Source organism: Alligator mississippiensis, chromosome 5 (assembly GCF_030867095.1).
Source record: "Alligator mississippiensis isolate rAllMis1 chromosome 5, rAllMis1, whole genome shotgun sequence".
Lineage (NCBI taxonomy): Eukaryota > Metazoa > Chordata > Crocodylia > Alligatoridae > Alligator > Alligator mississippiensis.
In genome coordinates, this window is record NC_081828.1 from 75428529 (window position 1) to 75446983 (window position 18455).

General features: G+C 47.7%; 1 protein-coding gene across 1 annotated transcript in view; it reads right to left on the reverse strand.

Moving 5' to 3' along the window:
- The window catches only part of SLC27A5 (solute carrier family 27 member 5), a 53929-nt gene that overhangs the window by 10039 nt on the left and 25435 nt on the right, over window positions 1–18455 (reverse strand). The window contains exons 4-7 of the mRNA XM_006267329.4: window positions 15963–16087; window positions 13286–13480; window positions 8930–9020; window positions 1490–1688 (exon numbers count right to left, since the gene is read on the reverse strand). Coding sequence (XP_006267391.1) covers window positions 1490–1688; window positions 8930–9020; window positions 13286–13480; window positions 15963–16087 — 610 coding nt within the window. The remainder of the gene's footprint in view (window positions 1–1489; window positions 1689–8929; window positions 9021–13285; window positions 13481–15962; window positions 16088–18455) is intronic.

Here is an 18455-nt window from a genome sequence, read left to right on the forward strand (position 1 = left end):
AGGCACCAGTCACCCATGTCAGTGTGTATTCAAAAGCCAGAACAGGACTCTCTGCTTTCAGTGTAAAGCCTAGCAGCTGCTGGTAGTGCCCACATTTTCATGAAATAGCCTGGTACTTAGCACACTTGACCAGCAGCTACAGACCTGGGTCCAGAGTCCCCCTTCAGTCTGAGGACATTCAAACCCCCATCTCCCACCTCCCAGGAGAGGGCCCTGAACACCAGTGCAGAGGCTATTCTGGGGTGGGGAGCTATCAAGTAGGTGAGGTGGAAAGACATCCCGTCATCCTTCTGCTGAAGCTGGGACATTGGGAACAAGGAGTGCAAGAGTCCTGGGACCAAAGAGAGAACAACCAAGAGAGAGACTGGCCCTTCAGCCCACTGATAAGGGTGCTGACCTGAAAGCAGATGGGGATTCTGGTTTCAGGCTCCTTCTTGCTGCTCAGCACTGCTGCTTCATTTTACATTAAAGTCACTGTATGAGATTAGCAAACAGTTCTAGGAGCAGGGAATGTGGCTAAGAAGCCTACTACCCTGAGAACAGCAGTATTGCCAACTCTCATGATTTCTGGCACTGTTCTTAAAGTCTACGCTTTGGGAATGTGAAAAACTTAGATTTTTCTTTTATATATATATATTCTTATATATATATTTATATATATACACACACACACATTTTTCGCATTCCCAAAGCGTGTATGTATGTGTGTGTATATATATATATACACACACATACATACATACACACTTTGGGAATGTGAAAAATTCATATTCCTGAAGTGTAGACTTTAAGCACTGAAAAGCACCGAAAATCATGAGAGTTGGCAATACTGGAACAGAACCATTGGACTGTCAGCATCGTTATAAGTAGAGGCCTAGGGAAAGTCTCCCAGCTCCCTTGCAAATCAGGAAAGTAAAGATTAGCACCCTTTTCCAAGTGGGGAAACAAAGCACAGAAAAATTAACAAAAATATTTATTAAAAAAACACCTGAAACTTCAGACTTACCTGTCAGGCACCCAGGGACAACAGGAGTTAGGCACCTCACTTTCTTAAAGTCCTCTGAAAGTGCCAGACAGCCTGAGTAAGGCCAGTAGATCAGGGAAAATGTTTTTCATGCAGGCGGATGGCTGGGTGGTCAAATGTCTAAAGAAATGGGCTAAGACACCTGGGTTCTATTTCCAACTCTCCCACTGGCCTGCTGAGGGACCTTGGACAAGGTAGTTCCTCTTTCCATGACTCTCTGTAAAATGGATGCCCCTTCCTTACCTCCTTTGAGAAGGGCTGTGAGGTTGTGGAGGAGAAATGCTATACACAAGGCAAGTATTTTGACTTTCAGACCTGTGTGTACAAGTGCCAGTCCCTCCATGGGACCTGTTGAAGGACCACCAACCAGAACAGCACTGTCAGCAACAACATCACAGCCCCATGTTTACCTTGTGCAGGATGGGAGTGAGTTAACGGCTGACGATGGAGTGCAGCAGGACTCACCGGAACGTGTCTCCCACCCGGTCCTGGAAATATACGAAGCCCTCATGGTCAATTGAGAGGAGGTCACCACTGTTGAAGTAGAGGTCGCCCTTCTTCAGGACATCCCTGAGGATCTTTTTCTCTGTCTTCTTCTGGTCTCCCACATAGCCACTGAATGGGGCGGCCTTGGTAATCTTTGTCACTAGGAGCCCTGCCTCACCTGGGTAACGAAGAGAGCAGTATAAGCCCAGTGACAACCCCATCAGTTGGCAGCCCATCTTCCACAGCCTGCCATCATGGGGGAGATGGATTCCATTTAGGAAGAAAGAGGAAAGCATTCAGTGGTTACAGTTGTCAGGGCCACTAGTCAGTCAGATCCAGCTGGGACCAGCTTTTGAGCTTCCACACCTGACCTTGATCCTAAGCTAATGCAACTGCCCAAGTTCTCTACACCAGGGCCTATCCACAGTCCTGGCCACCTATGTCCCAGCTGAAACTTTACACTGCACCCAGTGCAGGTGTGGAAACTCAAGAGCTTGTTCCAATTGGACAGAGGCCCTGACAGTGGCCCTACCCAGGAACTGTTGAGACCAGAGTTTAAATCCCCACTCTGATACAAACTTCATACATGACCTCAAGTGAGTCAACTTGGGCTAGAGCTCACAGAGATACAGGCTATAGGAAACTCTGTGTCTGTAGCAGCAGTGCTATCAACCTTGTAGACTGCATCCAAAACCAGGAGCAGTGTTAGCACCTGCATGCAGTGTTTAGGATGGGCTAATTAGCAGCTATTCTCCTTCCAGGGTAGGATGCAGCCTGCCAGAAGCAGCATGGTGTACTTGAGGATGCTACTACTCGACTTTGCAAGACATGTGCAGCTTTAGGCACTGACAGTACAGGTGCCTTCTGTCTGGTGGAATTTATAGCCTGAGAGAAGGAACAGGCATAACCTTTAAAGAACTTTAAAAAATGCAGGTGCTCTATGAAGCATTCCAAAAATGGAATATTACAGCTGCAGACAGATGTGGCTGTGCAGCAGCAATGTCCTGTCATTGTCAGTACTCTGTACCCCCACAGTCTCCTAGTTTCTGGATACCATAGCTGTCAGCGAATGCTCTGCTGTATGCTCTGCCTTGCCCCACCAGAACCAAAAGAGGCAAGAGGAGTGTACATCTGTGTGCCATGAAATATTTCAAAGGCATTTGAAATGTTTCAAATGTTACATCTGTCCACAATCTGAGCTTGGCCCCTTTGCATCCTGATCCAAGGATGTTTCTGCATTTCACATGAAGCATGGATTCAGCTCAGGACTTCCTCGCATACACACAGTAAGTGTCCCTCACTGTGAAGCAGCAATCATGCTCCCCTTTCTTTAGCTCAAAGGTTCTTTCATTGTTTTGACTAACTTTTAAGGGACAGAACTGTTGATAGCAGCGGTGGGCAAAATACAACCTGTGGGCCAAATCATAGAATCATAGAATCATAGGTATGGAAGGGACCCCAAAGGATCATCAGGTCGAGCCCCCTGCAGGAGCAGGAAAGACATCTGGGTCAGACCACCCCAGCCAGGTGACCATCCAGTCTTCTCTTGAAGACCTCTAGGGTAGATGACTGCACCACCCCTGGGGGGAACTTGTTCCATAGTCTGGACACCCTAGTTGTAAAGAAGTTTTTCCTAATGTTCAGCCTGAAACTATCTTCCAGGAGTTTGTGGACGTTGTTTCTAGTCTTCCCCCAGGGCGCCTTGGTGAACAGTTATTCACCGAGCCCCTGATGTACACCTCTGATATATCAGTAAGCTGTTCTCAGGTCCCCTCTCAGCCTTCTTTTCTTTAGGCTGAAGAGTCCAAGATCCCTCAGCCTCTCATATGGCTTGCCATGCAAGTCCCTGATCATGCAGGTGGCCCTTCTCTGGACCCTCTTGACCTTTAGCACATCCTTGTTGAAGTGCGGCGCCCAGAACTGGACACAATACTCCAGCTGCAGCTGCACCAATGTTGAGTAAAGTGGGAGAATCACTTCTTTGGATTTACTGGAGATGCATCAATTGATGCATGCCAGAGTTTTATTGGCTCTAGCGGCTACTGCGTCATATTACCGGCTCACACTCATGCTGGGGTCTATTGTTACCCCCAGACCCCTTCCATTTATAGTGCTGGTCAGGTTAGTGATGCCCAGCTGTAGGTGTGCCGGGGGTTCTTCCTTCCCAGATGCAGCACTTCGCATTTCTCTATGTTGAACTTCATCTGGTTCTGCTCTGCCCAACATGCCAGCCTGTCTAGGTCTGCTTGTGGGAGTGAGGCACCCATGTATACACACTTCCCCAACATAGTCTATTACACCTCGCTCCCACCCTCCTGGGCAGAAGGGCCCGGCCCAGCCAGCAGCAACTTCCAGGTGGGGTGGCTGCTGCTGCAGCTGCCCCGGGGGACCTGCTCAGCTTCCTCAGCATCCTGCTTGCTCTGGGTAGCAGGTAGGGAATTGGCAGGAGAAAGCTGCAGCTGGGCAGGAGTGTGGAGCATGGGGCTGGGGCTGGTGGCAGCACAGACCCATGGCCAGAGGGGCAGTAGCTGCACAGAACTCAGGTGGGCAGGGTGTGGGTGTGGGGGAGTGTGGGGACTCCCCTGCCCCGCAACTCCCCTTATGGTGTGCAGCCCCGGCAGGCAGCAGTGGCAGCAGCAGCAGAAGGTGTGAGTGTGCAGGGCACTCATGCATGGCACTGGTGCCTGGCGGCGCTCAGCTCCAGCCAGCGCTGCACAGTGCAGTATGAAGCACAGTCCCCACTAAGCTATCTCTATTGCCAGTGCTCCCCGCTGCACACTCACAGCCCCTGCATTCGCGCAGGATAGGGGGTGGGGAAGGCAGCAAGCTCCAGAGAATGGGGCTTCCCTCCTGAGCCATGCAAGTGTAGGGGCTGCACGTGCACGGCATGGAGTGCCAGGACACAGACGGCCTGGTGGGGCTGTGCCCCTCGCCGCAATATGCAGTGCTAGCTGGAGCCATGCACCACCAGGCACCAGCACTTGCATTGGGCATGAGCGCCCTGAGTGCCCCTGCCTGCTGCTGCACAGTGGGGGGAGTATGGAAGTGGTCCCCACACCCCCCACCCTCTCTTACACCCCACAAATGCCACACACCCACACCCTACCCCCACAACCCCCCCATATACACCCCACCAACGTACCCTATGCCCTCCCCACACACAGCCATACCTCCTCACAAATCCCCCCACACGACCCCACACCCCACTGTACACACCCTCCCACCATACACCCATACCCCCCACACCCTCATCACACAATATACAAGACTAAGAACTTATTTTTCAGTTATTATGCAATCACTTCTATAAACACTATGAAAACACAAATCATGACAAAAATATTTTTTGTAATACTGTAAAATTAAAATATGTTATAGTAAGTGTTTGACTTTTAGTGTATGATTTGGTTTTCTTTTTTGTTCTAAGTTGGCAACCCCCACTCCCAAAAGGAGTATTTTGGGGAGGTCAAGGGGAGGGACTTCTGTTGGCAAAGGTCAGGGGTTAGAGGTGGGACTTCCAGGGACCAGGGCAATTGTCAAGGGGCGGTTCTATCCATGCAGCCCTCAAAAGCTCACCAAACCTTTGTTAAGCAGCCTTCTGCCCAAAATAATTGCCCACCCTGATCCATAGGTATTTTTACACATGCCCCCAGAAGCAGCTCTTAGGAGTCATTCTAATCAAAGCTCCTCCAGTGTCTTGTATATTCTTGTTCAGTGAGCTTTAAAGTGCCACCTGCCACCATTTTGAAGCATGCGGATGCTGAATACACCTGACTTTGAGGCTGCTGGAACGTGCTAATTAGCACACTCCAGGAAACTTGGTTAATCAAATCTGCTCCAATGCGTTCTAATTAGAATGCATCGGAGCAGGCACTGGACACATGCATAGATGCCCTATGAGTCTATTCCTTAGCTGCATGTTCAAAAGTGCATTATGCTTTCACAGCTCAGGTTTTCACAGCTGTCGAAGTACAGATATCCCACTGAAACTGGTGAAATCACTTTGGGGATCTGTGGCCTTGTTCACTCTGACTTTCAGGGATGCTTCACAATCAAAGTTCCTAAGCTTTTGCTGAACGCAGGACTTGTTGCTCCTAAATCACTTAGACACTTAGCAACTTGTGATGCGCAATCCCTCTCTACCACAATTCCTCACCTGTTAAATGGGGATAGACAGTGTGTTCAGAATACATATATTAAAGACCATGAGGCAGTCAGCTCCTATGGCAGGGGTGGGCAAAATATGGCCCACAGGCTGGATCTGGCAGTGGTGGGTCTCTCAGCCCCACCTGGCCAGGTGTGGAGGGTCAGCCTGGGCTGTGGCACATGTAGCTGGTCCCACTGCCTCCAGGTGCAGAGGTACTGCCTGGCACAGCCCACCCTATTCCCACGTGCGGATCTTGGCCACACTGAGAACTGTAGTCTGTTACGCATCAGCTCTGTGTTCTTAGGGAACCCTGGCATAGGACGCAGCCTGTCTGACTCACAAAGGTCTCCCCACCTCCCCACCTCTGCCTGAACAAGAACTGAAAAGACAATGAAGATGCCATGGGAGACACATCTAAAGCCCTGAAGACAAGGGTGATAAGAGTGAAGCAACTCCCCTGGTCTCATTTGCATCCAAGATGGAACCAGATGACAACTCATTTAAATGGCAAATGGAACAGGAAAGCACATTCATTAGTATTCAGAATGGAGAACAGAGACTTCAAGGCAAGGACCGCACTGAATTCTGGGATCAGAAAAGCAGGGGAGCAATGCATGATGGGGAATCCTTGCTCCAAATGCTAATCAGTCCACATCTATACACACCCAGCTCAGCATTTATCAGACCAATTCTAGTAATGACTCCTCTATTGGTATCCAAAACACTGAATCTGCCTCTCTGTATTGTGAGTGATCAGTTCCTATTATCCAGCATATGAGCCATTGTTTACCCATGGACAAACCTAGTGTTCTCCCTTGAGCCATTGTTAGTTCTCTACAAAACCCTCGACCCAAGCTCAAGTTTCTGTCCTGGTGCTTGGATCCAAAAGCTGCACCAGTTCCACTCCTTCTCTACCTGGAATCCCTTCATTGACCATGCTCAGGACCCTTCTGGTCTGCAAACTCCAACAAACACCTGGGAACCTCGACTAGTTCAAGCTTCGCTGAGTAGTGAGACCCCAACTCTCTCTCACTCTCCCCTGATCTCTCTCTCTGACTCCAGGAACCTGACTTTTATTCTCTGACTCCAGGCACAGCTTTCTAAACCTGACTTTTGCTAATCAAACTCGAGCTAGACTTCCCCAAAACCCTAATTGTAACTATGTAATATTGTAACTGTATTTTTCTCACTTGTATAGCTATTATTACTGGTATCATCATAAGTTCATATACCTGGCAATAAATAACTTTTATAGTCAAGCTGGTTGCTATACTCTTTCTCCGAACCTCACTTACTCTTTCTTCCCCTCGACCTTCTCATTTGCTCTACAGCAATGCTTCTTTTACCTACGCCAAAGATCCCTGTAATGCCCAATACTACAGTGGGGTCTGCTCATCAAGGGGGTTACTACTAGGACCATTGTGATATGCTGAATTTTGAGGTGCACAAGGGTATTAGCTGAAAGCGTTGATCGGACCCAGCCTGCTCAGACGTACTCTGTTAGCATGCGTGTCTAACTGCATTTATTATTGTCCTCCTGAAATAAGGGAGGAACTGAGTTCAAGGCACATGAGGGTGTCAACTTATCAATGCTGAATATCCTAGCCTGACTCAGATGTGCTCTGTTAACCCATGTGCTTGTGTCTGACTTCATTTTATTGTTGCCCTGAGAACTGAGTTCAAGGCACAGGAGGGTGTTAGCCTGTCAATGCTAAATAACCCAGCCTGGCTCAGGCATGTCCTGTTGATCTGTGTGTATGTGCGTACATGTGTTTGACTGATTCAGTGGTTGGAGGAACCCAGCCCCATTTAAACTGAGTCCTGCAAGATAGCTCCATTGGGGGTGAGGACTTGCAGAAGGGAGAGATAAAGCTCCATATAGAAACACAAGTAACACAAGCAGCACATTGATAGAATTACAGAGGCCCCAGAAATGTACCCCTAATAAATGAGCACCCCCCCCAAAGTGACAGGCAAACCTGGTAACAAGTCTGTGGGATCAAGCAGCATGGTGGCCAGAACTGGCTTCCCAGTAGCCCCTGCCACTGCCTCCTAGGAGCAGGTATGTTCCCCACCACTGTGGCTGGACCCCAGCCCTGCTGCCCAGGCACTCTTGGCCTTTCGGCCTCACTCCCACTGCTGGGAATGCCAGACGGAGCAGGCAGGTGGGGTCTCCATGGAGACTGGCCTGGGACCTCCACAAGCAGAGCACACTTGGCTGGGTGGATGAGATAGGGTTGCAGGTAGGTGGGGAACAGTGACTGGGAGTGGGGTAGCTAGGACCAGAAGCAGGATTACAGGGTGGTGACAGCATGGGGCTGGGGCCCAGGGCAGAGCTTCAATATGCTCTCTGCACATCCCTATGATAAGTGCCACCCAGCCCTGGCCCTGGGCCTGGCCCCAGCCACCTATCCTGCTCCTGGATACTGCTCTCTGCCTGCCCACGGCCCCATCCCATCATATCCATCTGGCTTGACCGTACCCTGCCTGCAGGTGTCCTGGGCTGGTCTCCATGGAGACCCCACCTGTCTCCTCCACCTGGCTAGGATAAATTGTAATCTCCCCAGGCCACCCCCTCAGGCAGGGCCACCAGCTCCACCTCCTCCCCAGCCCTCAATTGTTCAGCAAAACTCCTTAAGTGGCCCTCCAGCCCAAATAATTGCCCATCTGTGTCCTACAGTAAAGGATGCCATAGGACATGAACAGATGATACATATATAAGATGTACTCTGGCATTAAAAATCTATGAAAATGTTTTTTATTCAGTGAAATCTCTTTGTTGTGAGGGTACGTGGGTGGATGGTTGAGTATGTACATAGGGTATATGTATTTGCAAGCATGTAATGGGTTAAAATAATGGACAAAAATAGTGAAGTTGACCTGAGCTTGTAGTACACTTTCAGTAATGATGATAATAATCAGTGCGTAGGTTCTGAAACCTCTCCAGCTCTTTGGCTTTCATTCATCCCAATTGTATCCCACTATCTATGTGGCACTCAGCTGGTTCACAGTTCTTGCACCTCTTTAATGTTTCATTTCTCCTTCTGTGAGGTAGGACACAGATATTAATACCACTTTACAGATGAGGGAGCTGAGGTGCTGAGAGACTAAATGACTTGCCAAGGCCATACAGGAAAACTGTCACATAGCTAGGGACTGCATTCTATCTTCTAAAAGGCCCAGCTTAAAAACTTAACCTCTGCACTTCATTTTCTGTCTAAAACATGGCTGTTTGACTCCATCTCCCCCAACAGTTGCCCTCTCATACTTACCAGTAGGGACACGAATGCAGTAACCTCTTTCATCCCGCACAGGTTCATCCCGTTCCACATCATACTTAATCAACTCATAGGGAGCTAATTTCTGGAGGAAAAAAGAGGGAGGAAGTGAAGGGGAAAATGGTATGATGAGGCAATGCTACTATCCCTTGCCATCTCCAGTGAAGTGTAGGCTTTGTTTTAACTATGTGCTTGACATAATTATCATTCCATAGGTTCACAGTACAGGTGGGCGCATGTATAGAACAAGGGAGGACATGAGGCACCAGGCCATGGACTTTTTGTGACAATGATGATGGTGATGATGAATTTTCCTTCCATCTCCCATGGGAACACAGTTGTTAATATGAATCTCACTTTGATCAAGTCATCAGTATATTTAGAAACTTGTCTTCCTCAGTATTTTAGAGGTGCCTATCTATGTCATATTTTAAAGGACACGATCTTACAAAAACAGTTGATAGTCAATATACACATGATGAGAGACATCTTCACCATGAAATCTCAGACTGCACAAGCACTTACCATTTCCCTGGGATTTCTTTAGATCCTACTGTACATGATCACCAATGTCAACCTTTCCTTGCTTTTTCAGGGGAGTGGTCTCATCAGAAGGAAAAAAAAGTTCATAATGAAGCTCAATTCATCCCTTTTTAATACCCAATGTATCTGGTCTTTTAGTACATACTTCCTGAATAGTAATGGCTGAAAAAGTTGCCAATTTTGTCAAGCCATTCCTTAGATTAATCTCTAACCAGTTAATTACCTCCACTCAAAATATTACTGAGAGTCTTTGGAGGGGTAGATCACACATGCTCCAGGCAGCCTCACATCTTTGGCTGAAATGGTGAAGAGAAACTGGACAGGGATTTATTATTTAGTGTCTCTCACAATACAAGAACTAGGAGTCATAAAAAGAAACTACTAGGTAGTAAGTTTAAAACTAACAAAAGGAAGTTATTTTTCACCCAGAGTGTAATTCAAGTGTAAAACTCATTGTCACAATATGTTGTGGAAGCTGATAGTTTAACTAGATTTAAAAAGGGATCAGTGAAATTCTTGGACAAAAGGAGTGTCAGTAGCTATTGAGCACAGGAATTAGGGGTACAACCTCTGAATCAGAACTTCCTAGACCTTAAATACTGGAGGCTGCAAGTGAGAGAGGAAGAATGGAAAAAAATCCTGGTCATACCCAGTTTACTCTCTCTTTCGGCATCTACTCTGCCACTGTGTGACATAGGATACTGGGCAAGATGGATCTATGATTTGACCGAGTAAACAGCATTTCTTATGTTCTATCATCCTTTTTTTGCTTTAATAAATCTCCTGTTTCCCAGTAAAGCACTCTAACAACCAGGTAAAGCATTGCCCAGTCCCCCTCTTGAAGCTGGCCCACAAGGAAGCCAAGAGGGTATATTGGACCAGGAGCATAGCAAGTTAGAAGGAGGGTGGCTCACTGAGTGGGATGCTGCTCTAGAAGGGAGGAGGGGCCTAAATTCTAGCCCCTACCATCAATAACTTTTCTGTACTTTGTATTTATTAAAATGGATAAACAACACTAAGAGAGTTTCTGGCCCAGTGGAGGCAGGGCCAAGCCAGCACACACAATCCATACAATGTCCATCAAAAAATATAGGGATGGCCAACCTGCTATACATGTGCCACAAGCATGTGAAGGAACAGGCAGCACAGTGGCAGATGGGGCAGGGAGCAGAAAAAAGATTCTGGTCAAGTGCCAATAATTGTGGTTATGCACTTATGTAAGTACCACTAGGTCATGTGAAGTGTATTATAGTTTGCCTCCCATTGATGAGGCTTTCTAAAAGCTAGGCAGGAGTTATTCTAAAAGTAAATATTTGATATTTCTTCCCTTCACCCAGCTGAGATCCTGGGGAGCAGGAATTGTTACTATGCGTCTAATGAAGACTGAAACATAAGTCTATTATTAATATGATCATAATTATAATGATGATTGTGTCAGTTTGTATATAGAACAAGTTAGCTGTGAAAACCCAAGTTGTGCCTCCTTGCTCACAGAGAGAGAATGTTTCAGGCAATCCTCACCATCCATCACAACTGCTTGAAGGAGAAGGTTCACTCCCCTTCCAAACTATTATCATTATTACTATGACATTCCCTTAGATGTTAAGGTTGCTAGGAGCCATTAGATCACCTAAGTCTCCCTTCCTGTGTAACACAGGCCAGAGGGTGTGAATGAGTTCCCTAAGTACTGAACCCAAACACTTTTGTTCAGCTGAAACCTTTCTTCCAGCACCTGCTTCTGGCTTGGATCTGAAGGCATCAGGAGATAAAGATTCCACCATCTATGGGTGGTTTGTTTTCACAGGGAATCATCTTTATGGTAAAAATATATATATTATGCAGCCCTAGTTCTACTTCGAATTTAGGCAGTTTTAACTTTCAGTCACTAATTCTCATTCTGCCTTTTTTTACTAGGTTAAAGATAACTTCAGTACCCAACACTTTCTCTTGTTATGTACTGCCCCAGAATCATGCTTAATTCTATCCAACTGAGTCACCTCTCAAGATGATTCCCTGAAGTCTTTCACTATAGGCATGGGACTCAAAACCAAGTTTCCTAACACCTAACTTAGCATGACTATATGCACTGTTTTTAAGATGGTGCTAAAAAGAGGTAGCTGATACCAAGTCTTTTTATAGCCAGACTGAAGAATGCTGCCTAGTCTCATATCCTGAGGAAAGCAGATTTATGAGAAACATATGGTTTGCTATTTTTCCTAAGAAGTATAGTTGTTTATATAAAGTTTCCTGAGCTGCAAGGTACTCTTTACCTACCTGGCAAGGAAACTAAAAATACTAGTCCACACCCAGCACTTTGATTAAGTAAGGCTTGTCACAACAGGTAGGTCTAAGGGCTGGATCTATACTGGAGAACCAAACTAGTGTCAGAAGAGTCTGGTGCATGCTACAGACTTCAGCCCAGCACCACTGTCTTAAGCCCAGACCAGTCCCTGAAGTGATCTTCTCACATATGTATGTGTCTGTCCCTGAAAGCAGTGCACTGTAGGAGATTTTGCAATGTGTTCACCATCTTGTGTACAGCTGGCTGAAAAGCAGGAATTCTATTTCATGGAGATTCTTTCTTTGTTTGGTTTCAGTTTGCACATCTTTTCAGACCTGAGAAGCCCTAAGAAGTGGAAGGTAGAAGCAAGGTATTTCAGAAGGAAATATCTCCTGAACCCTGTAGCCACCCCAAGGAATTAACAAGAATGTCAGTTTCACGAGGGTGCCGCCCCTGCAGTCTCAAGATCAGTGGCGCCTGGGCAGCCCACCCATGTACACTGCCTCTGGTGCAACAGACCAAAGCAACCTGTTCATGGCTCTGCCTCAGCAACCTTGGAAAGTCTGAGAGTCCCAGCTCTAGCAGGCATGCTCAAGTCTTCCAGGTTTCATGCTGCAAAGCCAGAAGCCTAGTTTGTGACAGGGTTCCCAGAGCTTCCAGGCTACCTGCTACATGGAAGAAAGCCTGGAATATGTGGTATGGGTAGTTGCCATAAAGCCATGAACCCAGGCATCCTGAGACTTCCAGGCCTTGCTAATCTGTCCTTTGGTCAGGGGCCCATTTTCTCCCACTCCACTGAGAATCTAGGCAGGATGTGTTGGAATCAGCCTGGGGGTTGGTAAAAATCCACTGAACCCGGGATGAAATGGATTGTTTGAAGCCCAACAGATCAGCACTTTCGAATAAAACTTTGTTTGGTCAGAAAATTTCTGACCTTGTGTAGTCTTCTGGGGCAGAAGCTGAGCTGTTTTGAGTTGTCTGGGTCCACACAAGCACTAGACAGTTCAGAACAAACCAGTTCAACTATGACCAGTTTATTCACAGGTTGTCTGAAGGGGGGATGGTATCACAGCCTCTGTGTGTAGGCACAAAAAAGTCTTAGGGATACAAAACTGAGACCCCTGGGAGAGATCTGATCTTGATGAAAATCAAGGCCCACTGAAGAGCCTCTATTAGGTACCCCAGAAAGAAGGCTTGTGAAACCTCAACTTGACATGCCCACTCACTCCTCATCAAGTATGACCACAGTCAAAGGAGAAAGGGCTCCTGCAGATGCTGGTGGAAAATGCAGGGTGACCAAGTCCAGTATCATGTGATCAGAGCCAAGCTAGCTCCCAGACTTAGCTCCTTGGATGCACAGGAGAAAAAACTACCACAGAATCAAGATGCACATACAGAAGCATAGTCTGGCTAATACAATTAAAAAGATAGAGAGACACCATGAACTAAGAAACATTCTCTGTTGCCCCCATGCTGCCTGAGAGAGTGTCCGTTGATAGAAGAGCATCCTTGCTAGGATTCATTACCTTTAAGAAGGGGTTGTCCCGTCCCACAGATCCTATCTTCCCTGTGTAGTTCACAAACCCGCTGTTCCCCTCTGTCGCCCCGTAGAACTCGCAGATGCAGACAGGCCCGAAGCGTTGGAGGAACTCCTTCCACACCTCCACCCGCATGCCATTTCCTAGTGCCAGCCGCACATTGTGGTTTTGCTCATTTTCCCTCTGCAAATCAATCACATCAGCAGGTTAGAGAGAGTCTGCCAAGAGGCATAAGGAAATATGGCAAGCTTGATCTCTAGACTGTCAGCTAATTCAGGGGATGTTCCAAGGGCCGCAAAATCCCAGCATTACAATGAATGGTGAAAGGTCATTGTCTGGAGATGTCCACTAACTTCATTAAAGCCAGTCGGTGCCAAGCCCTCTCTTTCTGAGTTAACAGAAATAGCAGTCAATCCCCTATGTGTTAAAAAGAAACAGCTGAGGACTGTAGGGTGATAGACCAAGGCAACAAGCTATGTGGCATCTCAGGGCCAAACCACAAAGACAGAGGGGTCTCCCTGGTGCAAAGGCAAATGTGGGATCTTGGTCCAAGCTGGATTAGCATGAGGCAGGGAAAGAAAGGGCACAGAGAGACAAGGCTTCCTGGGCATCAAGCAGGTTGGAAAACATCACAGCCCCCAGACTATGGCAAGTGGCTTGGGCTGCACAGTTTCAGGGGGAGCCCTTTTGAGGCAAAAATCAAGGAACACAACTAAGTTTTAAGGCACTGTGTTGGGCTGGAGACATTGGCTAGGAACACAGGAGACCATGCAGAGGTCCGCCTCTTGTGCTGAGCGCAAGTAGGAGGCTGAAGCACCATTCAAACACTTAGTTTAAAGGTGCTATCAGCATATAGGGGATGCAGTGATGAATCAGCATTTGTGTGACCTGCTCTCAGATCCACAGAAGGTTTGAGCCTATTACATTTTCCCACCACTTGCTTCTTTCACTTAAGTTCTAGCAAACCTTTCTTTTTGTTTCAGAGGCTCCTGAAGAGATAGTCTATTCGTTTCCTGTGGGAAGTGAATATTTTACAACAAAAATCTAAATCCTGAAAATAGTCAGCCCAAACCAAAGTATTTCACTTCTGAGATACTGCTGAGATGGGAGTGATGGCAGAGCCACATTATGCTTCCTTTCTTTTCTGCAGGCAAAGCTTTTCCATAAACCATCATGGCCTCACATGTGAAGAGGGGAGGGGACCCAGCTCAGGGGCCTACCTTTGATTTAAATCCCTCTGCACTAAGGAGTAGTAATAGCAAGAAGAGGGGAGGAGAAGAACCCTTAGCCCATCAATTTGATTTGAGTTTTAAAAAAGGGGAAAGGAACCTAGAAGCACCAAAGAGGATAATTGAGGAGGACTGAGGCGGAGGCATCAGGACCTACTAGGGAAGAAGCCCAAGAGATCTCAGAGAGATAATGCTTCTTTGATTTGAGGAAAATCTTCATAGAGCAACAGAGCTGAGGAGGAACCAGGATGAGCTACCATGAGCTGAGGGTTGGAGAGAGAGAAAGAGAGAGAGAGAGTGAGTCCTGTACTGTCTCTGCTCACCATCCATGGAGAACCATGAACATCCACCTGAGAGAAAAGGGGCAGGGTGTAGGGGAGGTTGGAGTCCTACAGAAGATCCGTGACAATATCAGATAGATGTACAAGCCAGAACATCAATCCTCCCAGACACAAATCCCATTAAGGCATTGCAGGAGAGTGTTGGGGGATATCTTGCAGTCCAAATAACTTGGTGCAGTTCCAAGGTGAGAGAACATGACTCGCTCACTGTGAATTTGGTAGGTCTCTAATCATGAGAGTCCCTAGTCAGGGGACTGTTATGGGAGATGCAGTTTACCTGGGAAGCTTGGATTATAGAAAACTGGAACACAAGAAAACCAACCTAGAGCTCTTATCAGGCATCACGGCAGTATTTTCAAGTATTTTTAACATTTTGGCCTAATTTTGTCAGTTTTGGGGCATTTGACAAAAAAATGATAAGTTTTCTAGGAACACTTGCACTTTTGCTGAACAGGTTTATTAATTTGAAATCCTGTTTTTCACTGGAAAACAAATTAAACAAAACACTTTTATCCAGCTCTAATCCACCATTCAGTTCCTGGAGTTGGCCAAGCCATTGTCCATCTTACATTGGTTTGAATTTTGCTCTGTAATGTGCCTACGATTCTCTCTACCTTCTCACCTACTAAGGATTGCATGAAGGGACAATCTACAGCAGAGATAGGCAAGCCCCGGCACACATGCTAGAGTGTGGCACACAAAGGTATTTTGCTTGGCGTGCACATCTCAGGGTGGACAGCAGGGGAGCTGTGAAGGGCCTGAAGATCTCTGTTGTGGCAGTGCAGCCCCAACCCCTTCTCCACCATCCGCCTTGAGGTGCACAAGCACCTGGGTCCCTGGAGCCCCAGCCCAGCTCATTGCTGGCAGCAGGTGTCTGTGCATCTAGGGGCAGATGGCAGGGAAGGGACCAGGGCTGCACTGCCACAACAAGGATCAAGCCCCTCACAGCTTCCCCACCGTCTGCCCCTGGAATACCAACTTCTTACAAGTCGAGGTTACAAGTGTTTTTGGCACTCTGCCCAGAAACACTGCCAACCCCTGATCTAGAGACTAACACCATAAATCTGATGGGTGCCAAAAATCTGATGGTGATACCTTTGGTGCATTGCAGAGGTAGCGCATCACCTCCCCTACATACTGGATCACAGTGACATGGTATCGCCGGCAATCATCCCAGAACTGGGACACAGAGAACTTGGGGCGCAGAACACAGGTGGCTCCTAAAGGAGAGCAAAGGAAAAGAGTAATTAAGGTCAGGTATAAGAGGCAGAAAGTTCCTGTGTACAGATTTCATGAGATCCCATTGGAATTGTGCTTGGGCAACTAGTGCCACCTTAGTCAAGGGAGGCATGTGCCCCCCCAATCTACCAGTCATCAACTGGGGGGGCAGTCCCCCCACAGCCAGTCTCACCAACTGGGGGGGGGGGGGGGATGGAAACCCCACGGCAAAACTCACCAACTGCGAAGTGGCTGTGCTGCTCCCAGAAGTGGCTGCAGCACTCTCAGAAGTGGCCATGGCGCTATATCCAGCGATCCCACTCCCCAGCTGGTGCTCGCAGAGAGGGTACCAGCACTCCCACCTGCCCCCCCCACCCATCGCCTAAGCACAGAGTGTGGCTGGTCAAGGGGTGCACCAGCACTCTCAGGGGGTGCATGTGCACCCCTGTGAACCCCCTACGCATCACCACTGGAATTGTGCTTAATGCTACTGGGGGCTGAAGAGGAAACTGGTTAGCAGGGATCCCTGATCTGAAACATACCACCACTGCCTCAGCCTGTTTATGAATTCACCTTTTGTGCTTCATCTTATACTTGGACTGTACCAGTGGTGCTTAATCTTTTGTCCCTATGGGCCAAGGAGTGGTGCAGGGCCAGTCTGTTCACTGGATCAGGCCCTGCATGCCAGAATCAGGCCCTGCACTGCCTCTACCCAGCTTGTGTGTCTGGATTGGGTTCCACATAGCTTTGGCTGGCCCCTGCATGCTAGGATCAGGCCCTGGCCCTGTTGCCACCCCCTGGCTGGCCCTGTGTGCCAGGAGTGGGTCCTGACACCCTGTGCCACCCCTGCCTGGCCCTGCATGCTGGGATAGGACCCTGAGACTCCATGACCCTGCCAAGTGCTAGGATCTGGCCCCACACTGCCCTCATCCAGTCCCATGTACTGGGATCAGACCCTGCATGCTAGGATCAGGCCCCATACACCAGGATCTGGGCCCCAGGGCCCCATGTTGCCTCCACCCAGTCATGCACTCCAGGATCAGTCCCTGCACTATCTTGTATATCTGACAAAGTGTACATTATCTGGCAACTGTTCACCTGCCACCAAATTTTCAGACCCATGGGGATCTGAAAAAAAGATTTTAATCTCACCCCTGCATACTATACATGATACCTCTGTGCAAGGACAGGTGTATATACTGCAAAGTACACAAGATGCATTGAGAATGTATCTAGATTCCACGTATTCCTGCCCTGAGGGGTCAGATCTGGCCCATGGGCCAGGGGTTGAGCACCCCTGGACTATACACTGTACGGGGCAGGATTCACCATCTTTTGTTTCATATTTCTACTGCATGTTCCTGGACATCTTCTGGAAGTGTGATAAGACCTTTTAGTTTGGGCATAGGCAGACAAGGTTCCCTGGGTGAATTTGATATCTTTTATTAGACCAAGCCGAATAGTTGGAGAATAGTTATCAAGCAAGCTTTCAGGTTCAAAAACCCTTCATCGGGCTAAGGAAGTTTCAGTAGTTGGTGTGCGCTCTTCCTGGATGGAATGAAAAGTAAAGAAGCCAGGGGCTGGGCTGGGGAGTCAGTTGCCAGGCAGATTATAATGTATCAAAAATCCAATGTCTATGTTTAGTCCCTGATCTCTAGTATCCGGGAAGTTGATGAAATGGAGCTCATAGGCTCATCTCTGGGAAGTGTTGTGTAAGTTTCCCTTGAGGATCAGGACTGAGAGATTGGAGAGAGAGTGGCCGTCCTGTGAGAAATGTGCCCCCACCGGTAATTGGGTATTTCTGTCTTTGATAGATTTCCGGTGTGCATTCATTCTGGTGCGCAGTTGTTGCTTGGTCTCTCCTATGTATTTTCCATCAGGGCATTTGGTGCATTGGATGAGATGCATTACATTTCTGGAGGTGCAGCTGTAAGATCCAGGGATGCTGATGGCTCTGTTGTGGGGTGTAGTAATTGTGGGGGTGGTGGAGATGTGTTGCCAGGTTTTGCATTTCTTGTCATGGCACGGTCTGGATCCTTTTGGTGTGTTCTGGGCTTGAGAAAGTTTGCTTCTGGTGATGAGGTTGGCGAGGTTCGGTGCTTGTTTGAAGGCTAGGATGGGTGGCTCTGGGAAGATCTTTTTAAGAATAGGGTCTCTTTCTAGTATGGGTTGCAATTTTTTGAGGATTTTCCATACAGGTTCAAGGGAGGGGTGATACGTCATAACCAGCGGTGTGCGATTTGTGGGGGGTTTTCTTCTGTACTGCAGCAGTTCTTCATGTGGTATCCAGGTGGCTCTTTCAAACATGTGATCTATCTCTCTGGACGAGTGTCTGTGTTGGGTGAAAGCCTTTTTAAGATTGGTGAGGTG